The sequence below is a fragment of the Trachinotus anak genome, unplaced genomic scaffold, assembly GCF_046630095.1.
Source record: "Trachinotus anak isolate AG129_WGS33_773 ecotype Australia unplaced genomic scaffold, CSIRO_AGI_Tana_v1 ptg000012l, whole genome shotgun sequence".
NCBI lineage: Eukaryota > Metazoa > Chordata > Actinopteri > Carangiformes > Carangidae > Trachinotus > Trachinotus anak.
Genome location: NW_027273863.1, coordinates 6,442,791 through 6,462,011, shown reverse-complemented (window position 1 = coordinate 6,462,011; position 19,221 = coordinate 6,442,791). Strand labels below are relative to the sequence as shown.

The 19,221-nt window shown below is 41.6% G+C and overlaps 2 protein-coding genes across 2 annotated transcripts; one reads left to right on the top strand and one right to left on the bottom strand.

Moving 5' to 3' along the window:
- On the top strand, nucleotides 1-1,460 carry nedd8l (NEDD8 ubiquitin like modifier, like). Its single transcript, XM_071491278.1, has 4 exons — nucleotides 1-164; nucleotides 683-730; nucleotides 848-930; nucleotides 1,043-1,460. The coding sequence occupies exons 1-4, from the start codon at nucleotides 147-149 to the stop codon at nucleotides 1,167-1,169; spliced, it is 276 nt and encodes a 91-aa protein (XP_071347379.1). The 5' UTR covers nucleotides 1-146; the 3' UTR covers nucleotides 1,170-1,460.
- A 59-nt stretch (nucleotides 1,461-1,519) lies between these two features.
- Nucleotides 1,520-19,088, bottom strand: ap1g2 (adaptor related protein complex 1 subunit gamma 2). Its single transcript, XM_071491276.1, has 22 exons — nucleotides 18,933-19,088; nucleotides 17,661-17,863; nucleotides 17,027-17,151; nucleotides 14,993-15,134; nucleotides 14,370-14,466; nucleotides 14,202-14,278; nucleotides 14,003-14,098; nucleotides 13,509-13,589; nucleotides 12,427-12,525; nucleotides 12,278-12,333; nucleotides 11,393-11,506; nucleotides 10,470-10,610; nucleotides 9,601-9,655; nucleotides 8,894-9,016; nucleotides 7,765-7,854; nucleotides 6,870-6,997; nucleotides 6,299-6,403; nucleotides 5,967-6,114; nucleotides 4,655-4,817; nucleotides 4,285-4,436; nucleotides 3,359-3,457; nucleotides 1,520-3,037 (listed from the first exon to the last, which is right to left on the bottom strand). Exons 2-22 carry the CDS (start codon nucleotides 17,859-17,861, stop codon nucleotides 2,930-2,932), a joined length of 2,400 nt encoding a protein of 799 aa, XP_071347377.1. The 5' UTR covers nucleotides 17,862-17,863; nucleotides 18,933-19,088; the 3' UTR covers nucleotides 1,520-2,929.
- Between the last annotated feature and the right edge of the window lie 133 nt (nucleotides 19,089-19,221).

Here is a 19,221-nt window from a genome sequence, read left to right as displayed (position 1 = left end):
CCGTGACGTCCGGAGCGTTTAGCGTGTTACACGGGAAGTAAACTCAAGGCAGCCAGACAAGCAGGTTGTAAATCGCTAGTTTATGAAGTGTTTCGGTCAGTAAACCGTTGATATAATTTCGACTTGTAGTATATTGTTTATTCAACATGCTGATCAAAGTAAAGGTAAGACCACCGCTTTATCCACTTCTCCGCCGGTTCGTCGCTGCTGTTGTGGAGTATCCCGCTAACATCACTGACCGGTTCGCTAATTTATCTCAGGGCAGTTATTATATTTCAGTTTAGGAACAGGGGTATCTCAATCTGTGCTAAGCAGTTTTATTTTTGGCCTGGTTTTGGCTCAGTAGTAAGAGGAGCAGTCCGTTAGCTAGTAACGCTCTTTGGGTCAAACTCGTCGCCCTGCAGCCGCTTTGTTGTTTGATAGCTTGCTAACTTATAAGCAAGCATGAAGAGCAGGTTAGCCAAACTACAAGATCGGTTAATGCACTACAACAAGCCCTCCTGCCGACTGCTCGTAGTCGGACTGGGACGATAAATCAATTAATCTAAGAGTCGAAAAAAGCAGTTGATGAATCATTTGGGGCAATAGGCATATTCATATACACAGTTATGTTGCAGATTATGTGATCATGGTGCTGGTGCTGGTGTGATGATATATTTTGCATTTTTATATTTTGTTTCAGACTCTCACCGGAAAAGAAATAGAGATCGACATTGAGCCCACAGACAAGGTGATGGCATTAAATAAACTGTCCTTACAAGACAGAATAAAGTCATGCAAACCTAAATACTCGTAACTTACAAAGTTGTGCATTATGTTTACATGTCCTGTGTTCGTGTGCATCAAGGTGGAGCGAATTAAAGAAAGGGTAGAGGAGAAGGAAGGGATCCCCCCGCAGCAACAAAGACTCATCTACAGTGGAAAACAGATGTGAGCTCCTTCATTGTGAACTGTCAGGCTAGTTGCAAAGATGCTCTGATTAGTCCACAGGCACTCTTCTCTAAACCATCCTGTCCTCTCCAATGTCTCCTTTTGCCCTTAGGAATGATGAGAAGACAGCAGCAGACTACAAGATCCAGGGAGGCTCAGTGCTCCATCTTGTGTTGGCGCTAAGAGGAGGATCAACGGTCCACAGTTCCGGCTGCATACACCTCTCATCCTTGTCATGATTTGCTGTTGTCATGGGGCCAGCTGAGTGCCAACGCTTTAGGTGTCTGTCACGATCTAACCATGTTACAGCACAGAGATGTGAAATCCCAGGCTCCCCAACACTTAAAAAAAAGAAAAAAAAAATCAACAACAACAAAAAAGGACGTTCTTATTCCTTGGTAGATGTTTTTCGAAAAACCCACATTGGCTTCCTGAGTTTGACCAGTTGATGCAGGCACCCATATGAACAAGAGACAGTTTGAGAACACTGTGGTCTTTTTGCTTGTGAATAAATGCTGAAGTTAATTTAAGTGTTGTCCTCGAATATACACACACACACTATGAACAGACATCAAGTTAAGTCGCTGTGGAGGATTCTGAAAACTGATTTTTATTAGAAAATGGCATGAGACTGAAGATTCAAAGACAATACAAACAGTTGATAGAATACTCCCTCTGGTCTTTTCTGTACATTTTAGTTACGGTGGTGATCTGAAACAGTCTGATAGAGATTGCACTGAAATCAATTTAGAGCACCATTGTTTAGATCCAGTGTGCAGTATTTTTTTAAAAGAGGTCTATGATTATGAGATGGGTTATCAAATAACTATGGTAATAGCCTATTCTTTCTTCATCTAATGTGTTTTGTAGCCTACTTTTCTTGTCCTTCTACAACAAAGGGTTGCATTAGAGATTTCCAAAATATGTCTAATTGTGCTTATAGACTTAATATCGAAAATATACATCTTGTAAACAGCATCATGCCCATTTTTCTTGTATCACTATACATAGTCTTCAGAAAATAAAACAACTTAGGAGCCTCTGTAAACAACTGACAAAGAGACACTGGTCATAAAAAGCAAGTGTTGCTTGTATGGGAATGATAAAAAACATGTTTGTATGACTACAGTACTTCCATTTAAAACCATTTCTTAGCCCTCAAAACTAAATATGATTACTTAAAAAAAAAACAAAAAAAAAAACCCCTCCATTCTTGCGGGGATGAAAGGCACAGGAAATTATTATGGAGTGGACACTCAGATACTCTGAGCTGTTCAGCTGACTGAGGCAGGAAAAATAGGAGTAACAGAAGACACTTGGTTGTGTTTAAAATCTTCTACCTTTCAGACTCAAATTCACATCTTGCATTGCCAAATAAAACCAATTACAGTGGATAAGATAAATTTGTATTAGTAGTAGTGGCTCATCAGTTAGTGTTTAGCTACTTTTCAACTCGGAGATGAAGGTAGAGGCAAATACAGGAAATGAGAGAAATTACTTTGTGTTTAAGTGTACGTGGAGTGCTGTGTGGGGAAAGTAGATCCAGTGGCTTATACTGTCTGACAGAAGCCACATAAAAGTACATAATTATAGAGTGAAACACTCTGAATACAATCAACTGGAGTAGCTGGTAAAAAAAACCTGGATGGTACTTACTGGACATTTGTATGAACAGCTGTCATTCAAAACTTCATAGAAAAAAATCTACTGTTAAAGTATTTCCACATTACACCTGCATATTCCAGAGCTTGTGCCATTAATAACATTTATACTTCAGTACCAGGGGAGGGGAAAACTATGTGACTCCATACACGAGGCTGCGATTTCCTGGGAAAGAACTTGTGTTTTTCAGCCATAAAAAAACAACAAAACTGGGTATTTGAGCAACAGCAGCTTGGACTAGTGTAGAGGGTTGTTACAGCAGACCATCAGAGAGGGTGACGCCTGCTGACTCATCCACAGACTCTTATCATGGTCCAGTTGGACTGACTAAGTGCTGTCATTGTCCGGAATCACTGAGTCCTGGGAAGGAGTCAATCTGGACTGTATCCTGAAAGACTGATCCTTGGCTGGTGTGAGATATGCGGATCCTCATCTTCAGGTTCACCTGGAGGAGGAAGAAGGATTTAGATACTGTGACGCAGCTTGGATGAGCTCTGTTTTATCTGGGATAAGAGTTTAAAACAACAACTGGAGCTGGCAAAAGGCATCATTTTGCAATGAGAGATATTTTGTTGAATACAACATGTTTGTTGGTGTGAAGAATCATCGTGAAGTATTTTTACAATGATCTCAAATGAACTACATTTGTGAGGGATCATTTTCTTTCTTGTTAATGTGGTTAGATATAAAAAAGATGAGCCTCACACCTGATTGACCAGACTTTGCCTCTTACTGACCAGTGTTGATCCCAGCGTCTCAGACCCACCTTGTTAGGGTTGTTGAGGACCACCATCTGGGTCACCTTAGCTGCACCTCGTGCAGGGAGAAAGTCTCCACTGGGGGCCTTCATGTGTAACTGGACACTCTGGAGGGAGATCAAATACAACTTTGAAGTTTAAAGCCTCAACACATTCATGTTGTTGCTGAGCCGTCCACTGAGAACATGACAGACTCAAACACTGACCCACCAACAGGGCTGTGGCCAAGATGTGACACATGCTGAGGTCATGAGTCCAAATTCCTCTGTGCAGCCCCACAGCCCAAAGAAGTGTTTAACCACACACCAAAAAACTGTGGATTCCACGTGTGTCCGTGTCATACCTGCTCAGTTATTATTTCTGTAGATCTTATTACCTCCCTACACAAAGGTCTAAATGCTATTTCAAATAATTCTCCCCTCTGCCACAAATGTTATTATGGTGGAAAAACACTAGATAATGTTTGAACATAATTTAATGTAATTGGAAAACTGTATTTAATTATTCTTTCAAATATATTTACTTTTTTAACCTAAAAAGAGAACAATTTAGAGACATTTAGTCAGGTCAATAAAACCCAAGGTCCCAGAAACAGCATGTCGTCAAAGATAGCTACATCCCTGGCACAAAGCTACAGCCTGGGTACATGTAGGTGTAACTACAACTACAATGTGAAGCTGGAGGAAAAATGTGTTGGCAGTTCCAACAGTTTTTTTTCATCCACCACACCAGAACGGACCATAAACATAATCAACCAACCCCATCAACCTGTCAGAGGTCCCACACCCACCCAATAACTTTTGACACCGATTGGAGAGAGACTTGGCCCAAATATTTGGACATGCAATCTTTGATCGAGGTCTTGCCTTGTTCACACTGATGATATGATGGTCTAACAGGCGCAGTGTGTTTAATAACTGGTGCTGGAACAAACCTTGGGTACAGCAGCCTGCAGGGTGAAGCCGCTGATGTCTGAGTCAGTGGAGTTGGAGGCTGTGAGTGTGACTGTCAGGCCTGAGTCTGACTGTTTCTCACAACTAAGTGTCAAAGTCACACCACCTTTGTCATACACCGTCACTGAGGGAGCTGTGGAAGAAAGATATTATAAATTTAATTCAACAGGCCAAAAAAAACAGAACAAAGAACATCAACACTGTGGAAGACTCAGGGAGATTACGTGATTCAGAGCGATCAACACAAGTTGCAGTTTGCCAACTTTTGCATTCTCTGGTTTTGTTTTCAAAATCTGTCTGTCTTTTTCAGTCTCTCCCCGTGCGTTAAGTGTGGGTGTGTGCGTATCAGACCTGGGGCAGGGGGTGTTGGCTCTAACCCTCCCAGCAGATCCAGGAGGTCTCCTCCTGCAGCGCTGGCTGTGTTGATGGGCAGGCCTGCTGCTGTGCTGCTCTGCGCTGGGCTGGGCTGCAGAGGCTCCTCAGAGCCTCCCAGCAGGTCCAACAGATCACACACCTGAAGACGAGCAGAGACGGGAAGGGAAACTACAGCTTCTTCATTTGAGCCTCAACACAAGCAAGTTTTTACAGAATAAGATGAGAGTTTGGATGGTAACTGGGTTACTACCACTACTGCTACTGTAGTGTTTCAACAATCAAATTCAAATGCAACCACAGTCATAAAACCAGGAAAAAAAAAAAACACTTTGCAGAAACAAAACTGTCCTGTAGTTGTGTAGCCTCACCACTGTAGCTGTTAGCTAAGCATTATTATAAACTGATTTACATAAAAGCAGAGAAAATGTGAGAACAGGGCACAAAACCCTGCACTGCTGTTTGCAAACACAGTACTGATAATTTGCATGACCACACAGGTAAATTAGCTTCCACCTGAGTAAATGAGAAACCACTGTTTATCATGGACAGGTCATAACAGAAGGTACAATAACATATTTTAAATTAACACACCAGATAAAAAATAGATGTTAGTAGGCTACATAATACTGTTCGCTCTCAGGTAGGTATTTAACCTTCAGTTTTACGCCTTCACATTTAAACATGAAAACATCCAGAGGAGCCTTGTCTGAGGATCTGAGGTTTACAGTCATAAGGCAGCTCAGAGCCTGACCTGGTCTGACTCATAGGGTGTAGGCTGTGAGTATTAGCCTGCCACTGGCTCTGCTCCCTTCCACCAACTGCCTGTTACTGTTTTCAAAATCCTTTTGGTAGAGGAAACAACATCCTCCAAGCTATCAACCTACATGCTGAAAAGGAAGTTTTGACAAAGATTTGGATTGTCCAATCACACGGTCGACATATGTCTTACTACTACAACTACAGCCTGAAGTTTTTTGTTGCTTTTTTCTGCAGGGAATCAGGCATTTTAATGACAGTGATCACCTCCCTACATGCAAATCTTCAACCAAAACAAATTCCCCCAAGACTCTATTTTGCAGGGGCACAATCGCTTGACGCTGCCCAAGTCAGTTGTGATTGGTTTATAGAAATACAAACAAGCCAGATCATTTCTGTCCCCTATATCAGAATGATAATGGGTGGTGTCCGACCACTGTTCAGCACTGACACAGCGCTGTGGAGATCAAAGGTCAAAACAATGTTTGAAAAGTCATATAATATGAAAACATCTTTACTTATCATTATGTACCTGATTAGCAGGTTGCTGTGGCAGCAGTGGCTCTCCCTTCTTGACTTTTGGTGGCATGATCTCCTTCATGGCTTCCCCTGCTGACTCTCCGTTGGTATGACCCGGGGAGTTCTTTTCAATCACAGGCATCCTCTCCAGCACTGCTGCCCTGTGGAAAGAGGCAACATCTCAGCTTTTTATGGGCCAGAATAGAGGTTTGTTTGCAATATCGCTGGTATCAACAGCTGTAACAACAACATGTAAGAGGACAAAATAAATTTACCTCAGATTTTCTGGACACATATATTGCATTTAAAGAGCAGGAAAGACTTCTTTATCAAGCTGTTGCATACCTCATGTGGTCATATTTCTTGAACAGAGCATTGTATTCAACTGCCCTCTGCTGGAGCTCCACATCTATACAGCTGCCGTAGATGCTGACAATGCTTCTGATCCGACTGGAGAGTGGAGATAAGACAGAGAGGGAGTTAGGAGACTATTTTGAAATAGCTGCAGCTATTTAGAAATCATCTCCCTTTTCTAAAAAATCTTTGTAATTGGATCCTTGAAACTCTTTGCCCAGTCATCTATCCTGATCTTTAACTTAAGGCACAAACTTCACAACCTCTATCAGTATCCATTAGTGAGAATTTAGTCTTCACTGAAATGTTCTGCAATGTTGAAACATTCAGTACAGGCCAATAAATGTCCAGAGTTTTTCTCAACACGTGACAAAGTAACCACTCAGTCACTGCTTTTGACCAACACACCTCTCTGACTGTGCAAATACTGAAGTTTATGCTTGTTTTTTAAAAAATATAAAATACTGTTATTTGTTTTTGATAGTGGCCTCAGTGGTGTGTTACCATGCATTTAGCTGTGTGTGGTCACTGTGTGCTGTGAGTGACAGAAAGTGTTTCTTACTCCACATTATCAGTGATGCGTGTGCTCAGTTTCATGGTGGCGGTGAGAGCGAAGCCTCTGGTCGCTGGGGACGACATGTGGGACTGCAGAACTGTTTCCAAGGCATCTAGGACGTCGTCCTCAGTGACCTGATCAAGAGACAATGTGTCAATACAGGGTCTGAAAGCTGTCAGCACAGTTTTATAAAACTGAAACTAACAATGTAACAATTACACTGTTAATCTGCCAGGATTGATTTAGTGGATACAGAGAACTACAGAGAACATCATTCATTACACTTCCTCTGTGATACAGATACAGTCCACTAGTTTCCAAGCTTGCACATTTAAGAAAGGACTAAGAATTAATTGAGGCTCTTGGTATTGGACTTTATTCCCTGACATATTTTAATCTGCTATTAAGCAACTTTCAGATGCTATTAAAGAGGATCATCCCTTTTCCATTAGCATACGTGCAATTTGGACTATCAACCTCAGGGAGACCAGGCTGGACTTAGTGTGTACTTCTTTTATGGTTCATATATATCAGTTTATTAGTTTTTAGAAACTGTATATATGTGCTTGTCACCCACACGTTGCAAAATTTTCAAAGTGGAAAAAGGCAATTCAACATGGCTAAACTAATAATTCTTTAGATACTGTCCTTTAGGCTCTGCCAGAGTTTATCTGCACTGCACTTCCCAGAATTCACTTATTAATCAAACACTTCCACTGAAATGTGAGTTTCTGTTTGCTCCACAATGATGGATATTACTTTGCTTACTACCCAGATCCTGTATGTATTTCCAAACACAGCCAGGGGAAAATCTTAAGTACCAGACACAAGGTATTCAGGACTGCAAATGTAAAAGCTAACATGAGAGTAACACACAGAGTATTTGTTGTGCTCACTGTACCTGCACAGGCTCAGTCTCCTGGCACTCTCCTCTCAGCAGCAGGTCTCCATACTCTCCTATACACCAGCAGGCCACCTGCACCAGGGATGGCTGTACATACCCACAGAGCAAATATGACATACTACTGTGTACAGTCATTGAGGTACAGTCACAGTAAATCATAAAAGCATTGATCATGTTCCAGGTAGACTGACTCAGTGTCAGTTTGCCACATTAAAGCCACTTTTCCCTGATTTCACAGGAAGTTAATGTGGCAGGAGATGGGAACTGCACCACACTGCAGATGACTACATGGCTGCTCATCTGACTTGGTTCCAAAAATAAACCTGGTTGCATCAGCCAATTTCAAACTGAAAGCCAAGCTATTCTCACTGCCATAGAACCAAACCAGCTCTGTCTGGTTCAGCACTGACACCGACTTTTTCTCAAATGAAAATGATTCAACAACTCTGTCTCTTGTCTGACATTTACACAATTCATACAATTTTTCATCATACTAATACATTTGGGTTTTTTACCTTTTTAAGAGTCATACTCCCTCGACATGATCTGAAAACACCTGGTGTACTTAGACTACAGTCAGCCATGTCCAATGTGCAATTCCTGGACTTGCTGACCAAGGTCTGCTCCCATCCTTCTCTTTATTGCCAAAGTTTCTTGCTCTGACACCTGTAACATGGGCCTGTTGGTTTTTTAAACATTAAAGTTTTCTTGATGTCTTTTCTCTTCTGAAGCACATAGTTAAATAAAGTTGGAGGAGTTAGGAAAGTTTGTTTTTCCAACATACAGTTGTATTTCCCGTCCCATTTTGTTATTTTATGTCTTTTTGAGCACTTCCTCCTGCTTTAACATGAATTTATTCTACAGTTTATTCTACTTTAAGACACAAATAAACCTGATTGAATCAACTATATCGATGTATTCATTTGTAAAGAGATAAAGAGTTAAAGTATTCTATGACGAATGTAGTCAATTTGTATTATTTTATTTACTGTCGGATAAAGGATCAGAATGGTGCAACCCACAGACAGAGTCTAACTTTATTGTTGAGTCTCAGTGGATGAGAAAACCGACCAACAAGCCAATCTGCTTGAAACTTTAAGAACAGGAAATGGCCTGACACACTCACCTGAGAGATGTCAGTGAGCAGGGCCCGGTAGAGCTTGTGGACGGTGTAACAGTGCAGCTCAGAGGTGTTGGTGATGAGCTGGATCAGGTTGGGCACAGTTTCATCTCTCACGTCGCCCCCTGCCTGGCAGAGTGGGAATCACAGTCAAACACATGCACAGAACTCCATTAGTTAGACAGCTGGTCTAAGTATTTGGGTCGGCCTACACTTCCTCTCAGACACATTGACCTAACCTGGGGGATGTTTCCATCACAGTTCATATACATTACATACAAATATTTAGCCAAATGGATTAACCCTCAATTTATGCCACATCTTCACCATTAATCTTTCTATACACTCCCCCTACTCTCCATCGTTTAGCAAAGGATTAGTGTAAGCATTAGCTTTCACAGCGATCATGTGGGTGTCATTTACTCTCTCACCTAGACGAAGGACAACATGAAAATTAAGGATTTTAATAGAGCAAAATGGAAAGTACTAGGATAAAAAGCCTTTTCAGGCCACCGGGCTGCATGTTTGACAGTTTGTACACAGGAGGTTTCTAAGTCAAATGCAAAGTGCACAAATAACTCATTTAGTATTGCAATGCATGTACACCCTTTACTTCTGTGGCCCCTGGTATCTACAATGAGGACTAACACATTAATGATGTGAGTGTGAAACCCATGTGAGTGGCAGCAGTGAGTGGCTCAGTCTGTATTTACCGTGGTGAGGACATGCAGGATGGTGTCAATGTGCCAGCGCTGGGAGGGTGCATACCTGACAGAGACAAGAGACACACATGGCTAACTCATTGGTGCTTGAGTATGACTCAGAAACACAAACACACACATGCATCTGCATGTTACTGCTGCCTACACACAAACAGAGAAGTGCATCAAGTGGTTCAGTGATGTGCAGCAGAAACACTGAAGGCTATTCATAGTCACAATGCCAGCTAAATAGACAGGAGTATCATTAGCCCCTTTATTCAGCCTGTTCAAGGCGGGACTGTTGCGCTGTTAATCTGCCTTTCTGTCCTGTATAAAAGATATGAACACAGAATGGGGAGGGGGCATTGTTGTTTAATCTTTAAGATGGCAGCAGATGTAGTCACAGAGCTGGGTCGACGTCTGTGTAAAAGGGAGAACCAGCATGACGGGACAGACGCTGACACTGTTGTGTTACATGTCACAACTCTTATCCTGTAATGCCAGCATACTATCTATAATCACACACTGGAGCGCCATCACACGGCTTTGTTTGGTTCAGTGTAAACAAGCAATGGTGGCACAATGAAGGCTCTTCTTATCAGTAATGTAGCAGGATCTGTATTTAAAAGGGGCTACTGAGAGTGGAGACAGACACAGCAACACATTTAGCCACGTACTGTATAATTCAAGCACAGAGGTGTTTTTGTTACAGTTCTTACACTTGATCACATTTATGTCCACATCTCTTCTGTTTTCCCAGCTTGGATCAACACAGCACATTAGATGCTCTCACATACAGATGGATGTCTGTGTGGCCTTCATGCACAGATACAGTGTGTGCATGTATGTGCATATTTATACGTGGGCAGTGTTTCACTCACCTTTCGGCTGCGTTGAATATGCCACTGGCAGCTTGAGCTTTGAGCTCTGGGGGGCAGGAGGAGAGGAAGAGGAGCAGCTCCTTCATCATGGAGCGGATGTTGGAGGCTGACACCAGAGCCAAGGAGAGGTCCAGTGCACGGCTGGAGGGATGAGAGGAGAGGGACAACATGCACAATTTCATCAAAGTGCTTTTAGAACAGGAAGACGCTTCCATGTTCTTATGTTCAGTATATTTACTTTAGTTCTTTTAATTAAATACATAAAACCTTGTTTTACAGGTGTTATTCTTCCCATTAGTAACTAAAGGCTGAGGTTGACAGTTGTTTGAAAAAAATACTCATATTTGTAAATGTAAATTCTGTGTTGTTTCTGTTTTTTTCCCTTTGGAGATAAACCTGGCAGGTTATTCGCACATGACAAACTGACTTCATTGTTGACACAAATCTGATGATATTGTTTAGGTGTTATTACTCTTGGACTTCATTTCAGCACCATGTGCTGTTGAGACAGCTCCCTGCCTCTGCTCACACTGGGGCAGTATTAGATGTTATGAGAATATTTATTGGAATTCACATGAACCTCGTATTTTATTATTATCTATTGTAGATTTATGAAAAATCATGGAAATGTTCTGATGTGAACAATAAAAGGGAAGATGTCAGCTTTACCTGCCATCACACATGAAATTATTCCTTTTAGTCAGAACAACTACTTTTACTTTTCCCTTTCCTACATTTAGGGAATTTCACTGATTTCCACCTCAAAATGAACTGATCCCTGATCAGCTGTTAAATATTCATACATTTGAAACAACAATCATTAGGGGGTGACATTGGAAAAGCATGACCTCACAGTGCCAGGTTTAGTGAACATCTGTGTAAAGACAGCTGTGCCTGACGAGAGGAGAAGAGGTGGAAGTTACCGTTTGACTGAAGCGTCCTGGTCCTTCAGGCAGTCCACGATGGTGCCCCTGTGGCGCTGCACTGCGATGTGATCAGTCCCAACGATCTTCTGAAGAGAGGTCATGGCGATATACCTGTGCACACATAAACAACAGCCAAAAATAAAGATGTCAAGTTTTACTCATCATACTCCATTATGATGAAGTACTGAAGGTGTGTGAAGTGTATCAGAATATATTTAACACATAAATTTTTCAATAATTTCTAACTATCAGCTGGTCTTACAGCCTGCAACTTTTCTCTTTTTCCAGCTCCAGTAATGGAGATTCATTTACAGTGCTGTACAAACGTAACTCTCTCATCATTACCAGATAAATAATTTATGTTTCCACTTGAAAAGCCTCATGAGCTGATCAAGTATTTATGTGAGCACAGAAGAGATGTTATCTATTCAGGCAGTTCTTACAGGAATAAACCAGAACTATTCCTATCACACAGCCGCAGAGATCCAGAGGCTCTGCAGGTGGAAACCAGACAGGCCTGTCTTGCCACACGGCCCCTATGGAGACAAAGCTAAAAAACAGTAACATAGCAAAACCCCAAGGAGCCTGTAACAGGCCTCCTCACTACCTGATGGCCCAAAATTGAGACATCAGCATAAACAAGCAGACAGTGACCTTCTGGAGTTCCGGTGAGGAATGCCTCCAGGGAGAGTGATTAGTGAGCTCAGACTGATAACAGCTGGCCCGGAGGTTTCTGCCTCTGCCTGCAGTGACTTTGCTGTTTGGCCTTGTGCAACAGAAAAGGAAAAGCTGACCTCAAGAGATAAGAGAGGAGGGAGGGAAGGATTGGGGAAAGAGAAACAGGAATGTAGGTAGGGAGGAATGAAAGGAAACAGCACTGACCGAATGTTCCTGTCGTTGTTCAGCAGAAATCTTCCAAGGATGTTCACAGCTAGGACCTGTGGGTCAGATGCAATGAAGCATGTGTTTATTTGTTAATTATCTACACTATTCCCTGTGTATTACAGTGTCAGGAGCTGCTAGTCTCTCACCCTGAGGCCGCTCTCTGACTTGATGTCTAGCACAGTGAGAACAGTCTCATACAGCACAGCGTTGCCCACAGTCTTAGTGCTGTCAGTGTTGGTCGCCACCTGTGTGGCAAGTCACACACACACACACACACACACACACACACACACACACACACACACACACACACACACACACACACACACACACACACACACACATCAATACATTAGTCATGCAACAACATACATCAATTTTCCTGACTCATGTATTTGTAATAGACATTAAAGTGATAGTTCTGGTTATCTGATGTGAGGTACTTGTATATAGTCAGTATATTAGCTGTCCAACACACAAATACTAACTTCTTTCTGCATCAAACAGCTGGTCTGAAGTGTGATACACGGTATACTCTTGTTGCACATGCATAGAAATATAGTAGTTTCAAATGTAGTTCGAAAAGAAAAGGGCTGTTTAACAGCAAGATGAAGCAGTGAAAATGTTCAGAATAAAGTGTACACTTACATTAATACTGACTTTTTTCTGTTGGCATTTTTTTAAAAGTGGCTAAAACATGTTTTCGGAGATGGCACATCATCACGCCGCTGAGCTTCTGTGCCGGTTCTCCTGCTGCTTCTCTAAACTGACAGTGTGTCGATCTGAATCTACTGCAGATAATACAACGACTATAGATAAGTACTACACACAATCCCACTTCAATAAATGCAAACTATCACTTAAAAGCTCTGTGACATTTTTGAATAAATAATAATTTTCACTTCTCCGCTACTATCAATTGATAGAAGAGATACTTATTTTTACATTTGCGTTTTTTTTAACACCCTATCGGGGGTAAGTCTTTCCAGAGGAAAATACTCTGGCACACAGGAAGTAATGTGTTCGAGTTTGTTTGGAATAAAAAACAACTCTGTAGTCAGAACAGAAACATCATCATCATCATTAGAAAATTTAAAAAAGGCTATGTTACAGTACTTTTGACTAGAAAATAATAACATAATAAGAAGTAAAAATGTTCATGTAATGTTGCAGAGCATGCAATTTTAAAAAAAGCCACCAACAGCACATCTGTGAGTGAATAATGGACCTGAGCAAGTAGGTCGTTCATGGCGTCACTGGCTGTTTCATTGTTGCGACCGAGGATCCTCAGCAACCTCAAGATGCGTACCTGAGGATCAGCAAAAATAGGAGGACGGAGGAGACAAATGAAACCAAAAAAAAAAAAAAACTTTATTCTTTTATTCAAGACAGAATCTGAGGTGTGAATGAAAGAAATAAATCACGTATAGTTGATTCTGATTTGAAATCTCCCATGACCTCAAAAGTTCCAGGTTGATATTAAGATGATATCAAATTTGTTGATTTTTGGAACAGATTCTGGGAAATAGAGTAGATAACGTATCTCTAACGTTAAGTAATGTAAAGTGTTGGTTTATAATCAGTGTAATGGCTTGGAAATTTGCTGCAGTATCAATACATTTTTAATTGAACTAAATTATCAACAAATGAATATAGATAATATTCCATCAGTAAATAAATGAAAAGAGAGATATGTATGAGGAGTGAGTGAAAGTGGCTGACCTGTAGGAAGGGATCACTGATTCCTGCCACATCGTGTTCTGGAGAATAACCCGAAATGACCAGACTTCTCATGATCTGAACCAGATCTGGCACTATCTGAGATACACACAGCACAAACACATCACAACACTGCATGTGTACATGAAACACTGAACTCAACAGATCAGGAAGTGTGTGTATGTGTGTGTGTCCCTCATACCTTCCTGAACCGCTCAAGTGTCTCTGGATTACGCTCACACAGCTCGGTGATGAGTACCACAGCACCATGTAACACACCTGGGGAAAACAGGGAAAAAACATGGAGAATACTTGGACACAGTACATGTGCGAGAAGGTTTCTGATATGTGTTGTTAAGATCCAACCTACCGTGGTTCTTCTCAGTAAGGAGGGATCGAGCAGCTGGGGCAAAAAGCTCCCCCAGATCTTGGACCTTTCTCACAATGTGAACAGCACAGAGAGCAGCCTGACAGAACAGTGGAGCAAGTCATCAGCACCATTACATCAGTACAACGACTCAGAGCAGACGACAGTGGGATCTTGTTAGTGTTACTGCTGACAAACGATTTAAAATCTATATATGACAGCATTTACAAATAGTGCTGAGACAGTTAGATTTACCTGGACAACCCCCAACATTAGCAACAACTACGACATAATAAGTCATTTTTTCCTTTTAAATGAACATTTGGTAATCTTAATTTCTGTTTTTCACTACCTATTAAACAAAGGTTACAACTTTTCATTGAGATCACTCTTTGAAGAAAGGAAAAACACATTTATCTTTTACACTAATGAGGCAATCACAGCATTAAATAGGGTTCGCCAAGTCTTACGCAGCAACGCTGGCAGTAGTATTTATCTTTTACACTAATGAGGCAATCACAGCATTAAATAGGGTTCGCCAAGTCTTACGCAGCAACACTGGCAGTAGTATTAATATTGTTCAGTACTGCTGAGCAAATAACAAATGTCCCTGTGGAGGCCCCCACCTTCTTCTTAATATAGGAGTTGGAGGCTCGGAGCAGCCTGTCGATCTCTGGTGCCAGATCTCTGCACATCTCAGCTGAACCCATACAGGCCAGTGTGCACAGAGCCAGGGACTGTACATACTGGTTACTGTGAGACAGGTCACTGAAAAACACACAAAGAGAAGAACACAAAGATGACAGTGTAGATCCAAGTCTGACATGTTCAGCATTTTATAGGCATCATATAAGTATATCCTCCATTTGGTCTACTATATGAGATGCTTTGAGTCTCTTTTCTGATGCACTGTTCCCCACTTTGTCTAATGGGGCTATAGCATTTAATTATTAATTATGACAATTTAGTAATGTCTACCATATAGTGGCAGGCAGCCTGGGACATTTCCTGGTGGCCTGAAGGTAGCTGGGCGTGCGCCATGAACAGTAAACTTGACCAGTAATAATATAACAAGCAGGAATAAGTTGACGGACTTGTGCTATCTCGTTGTGGGCTATCTCGCTAAACTGCTGCAGCTCGCAGTGTGTGTTGATGCTGCGCCACTGCTACTGCCAGACCTGTGTTTCTACATTGAGCTTACCTTTGATAATGGTATTCAATAATATTTATCCACTGTTGAGAGGTCAGAAAAGTGAAGAGTTGTAACCAGAAAGCATCCACGAGAGCACGAGATAGCCTACATGGGGTTTCTGCTATGACTATATACTACACATGTAGACTTTTAGACACTTTATCCTGTAATAATATGCAATTGCTAAAATGTTTCAAAACATATTTATAATTGAACATAAGTTTTTTCACATTTGTTGGTCGTCACAAGTTTTTGTATTTTCAAATCTGGATAACCTTCCCTCCCACATGAACATAGTGACCAAATGTAGAACTAGTCTGGTTACACTTTATTTTAACTCCCCTATTTCACATTTAGAGACACTAAATGGTTTATAATATGAAACAATACACTCTAATATACTTGAAAACAGATAGAATGACATTTTTAAAGGTTTAATTCAGGTATTTGTCAGTAACTGTTGCTCCTTATATGAAGCATCCACAACTGTTATATAGAGTGACATTGAATGTTTGATAACATATTGTAATAGTGATGTAATCATATATATCTCCATGAGTTTTAACACAGTTGTCTTAACATGTATATTGACAATTAATAAATTCTTTATAATATGTATAATGGATGCTTCACATGAGGACTTATAATTGTTAACATATATGTTAAAAACAATTTCCTTATATTAGATTCCAACTCTATTATAATGCACAAGAAGCTATTTATTAAGCGTTAATTAATATTAGTTTGACTCAAAGGATGCAGGCTGTAGATGTAAGCCTGGGCACCTATTCCAGGGCTGGATCGTGCAATAACACAGTTGAAACACGTCCCTGCTGTTTTTTGAGGTGTTTCCTTTGCAGGGAATCAGCCATTTTAATGGCAGTGCTCACCTTTGCAAGTGCAAATTTCCCCCCAAATCAAGCTCCCCTCTGATACCGTAATATATTTGCAGGGGCACTGCCGCTGATTGGTTTAAAGAAATGCAAACAAGCCAGATTGTTTTTCCCCCTATAGCAGAATGATAATGGGTGCAGTGAGACCATTCTCCAGTGCTGACACAGGACTATGGATATAGGTCTGGCTATGCAAGACTAAGTGGTCATTAAGAGAGTCCACCAATTTAGCATTACACCTCTATACCATTGTGAGACTCATGATGGGCAGTCAAAAAAAAAAAATCTAAACCTTGTGCCTACATTACACACAAAGATCTGTGTGTGTTATGTTTATAGTGATTGAAGCCACAATGAGGAGCAGCCTCGAGTGACATCATTCATCAGACTGTGCAGCAGTACACCCTGAGATCTAGACACAGACTCTGATGTGTAAAATCCATGGAGTGACCCTTTAATTGTATAGAAATGCCAAATATGGGGGTAAAAATAAAGTGTTCCTGAATATCTTAATTAGTGAAACTGACTCTGTTTTTATAGAGACTTCAGATTGTTAAGTTTTGGGCTGTCCTTACTTCTTGATGGAGTTAGTGATGAGCAGGCTGGCGTCCTGCTTTTCATCCAGCAGCATCATGGCTCCCAGATATCCCACACGCTTCTCACTGTAGCGAGGGCTGGCTATCATCCGAACACACTCCATCTAGCAGGAAAAGCAACGTGTCCTTTAAATGTAAACTTACTTGAAACACTGTTAGTACTGATGGACATGGGAATTCTTTGCTGGAGGTCAGGCTCAACTCCAGAGCTTAAGAGCCACAGCCCTGGAACTGGGAGGGATTCAGTGGCCCATTTCCAATGCCCAGGCTTGTAGACTAACAGACTTTGACATGGACTCCCAGAGCTGAAGACTTTGCTTGAGGGAATTTACCACAATTCAGTGAGTTCTGATGACTGGGGAAGTCTGAGACGGAAAGTGCACGTTTACATGCACATGGAGGAAACATTACTCTCTATGTATTTCAACCTACGTCATGCACTCACACATCATTGCCGAGCATGCAAATGATGTTTGTGAAGGATCAATTCTCTAGACGTAGTGGCTGGACAGTGGGACTGGACCAGTACATTGCAATTGAGAACAATAAAGCGACCCTGCTAACCTCAGTAACCCAAGCAAACCCATGACAGGCATTAGCAAAATCCCCTCACCTGACCAAAGTGAGCTGGGTAGCCCAACATATGCACGTAGAGTAGCTTGGCCAGGTTGTGTGATCGTGCCCCATTGTCGACTTGTCTGAACTGTGCCCGGATGGCTGCACACTCCCTCTGGATGACGCCTCGCTCCTCACACTGTGTCCTTGCTGACCTGATGGCCCGGATCATCTCCTGAAGGGGTACTGATGGAGACATGGCTGTGTGTGTGGGTGAATGGATGGGTGGATGGATGGGCGTATGGATGGGTGTATGGATGGGCGTATGGATGGGTGTATGAATAGGTGTACGGATGGGTGTATGGATGGATGTATGGATGGGCGTATGGATGGGTGTATGGATAGGTGTATGGATGGGTGTATGGATAGGTGTATGGATGGGCGTATGGATGGGCGTTTGGATGGGTGTATGGATGGGTGTATGGATGGGCGTATGGATGGGCGTATGGATAGGTGTATGGATAGGTGTATGGATGGATGTATGGATGGGCGTTTGGATGGGAGTATGGATGGGTGTATGGATGGGCGTATGGATGGCATATGGATGGGTGTGTGGATGGGCATATGGATGGGTGTGTGGATGGGCGTATGGATGGCATATGGATGGGTGTATGGATGGGCGTATGGATGGCATATGGATGGGTGTATGGATGGGTGTATGGGTGGATGTATGGATGGGTGTATGGGTGGGTGTATGGGAAGAGGGGGATGTGTGTGTTGATATGAACGTGCAGGTGTGGTGTAAAGGAAATGTTAAAATGCAACTATAACTCAGTATTAACAGAGAACAATACTCTACTGTAAAGAGAGGTACTGAGTTAATAGCTGTTAAACGCTGTTATTACAATGTAAGAAGAGCTGTACTGTCACTAACACACGCAACCTAAGAGTTTAACAGTTCAAACAACTTAACCCACCTCAGAAGTCTGGTCAACAATGGCTGCTCATTCTGGTGACTGATTGTTTAGACTTATTCACACCTAGTGCTGTCTTAATGGAAAGTTATAGCCTATTACCTACATATAAATTACTTATTGACGTAGTAAAAATACATTTCAATTGACGAGTTAACCAAGAAGTTAGCATGAACCTCCCACAGTCGATGATGCAGGTCAGTGAAACGAGCCAGAGGCTAGCCAACTGACCGAACCGAGCTAACCTTGCGGATGCTGTCAAGCCTGCTCTGAGAGACTGTCGAGCTAAACAGCTAGCTAAGTTAGCATGACAGTCGATTTATGCGAATGGTTTAAAGTCAAAAATAACGACGTACCTGTACACTGTACACTGTACAGAGAGTCGCCAGTATTTAAAAAGTAAACCGGTTCAACCGAACCCCTTCCGACACACGGTAGCAGTCAGTTGGCTGGAAACCCCAATACTGTGGTAACGTCCATGTAGTGTCAACGATCCAAAATCAGCACTCGACTTCCTGTCTTAACTTTCAAAATAAAACCCGTTTCGATAAATATCGTATTTTAGATTACTCTTTGTTTAAGGAAACTGGCTGGGGGGATCATTACACACGATTGGATGTATCAGCCTCATGTATTACTCTCAAG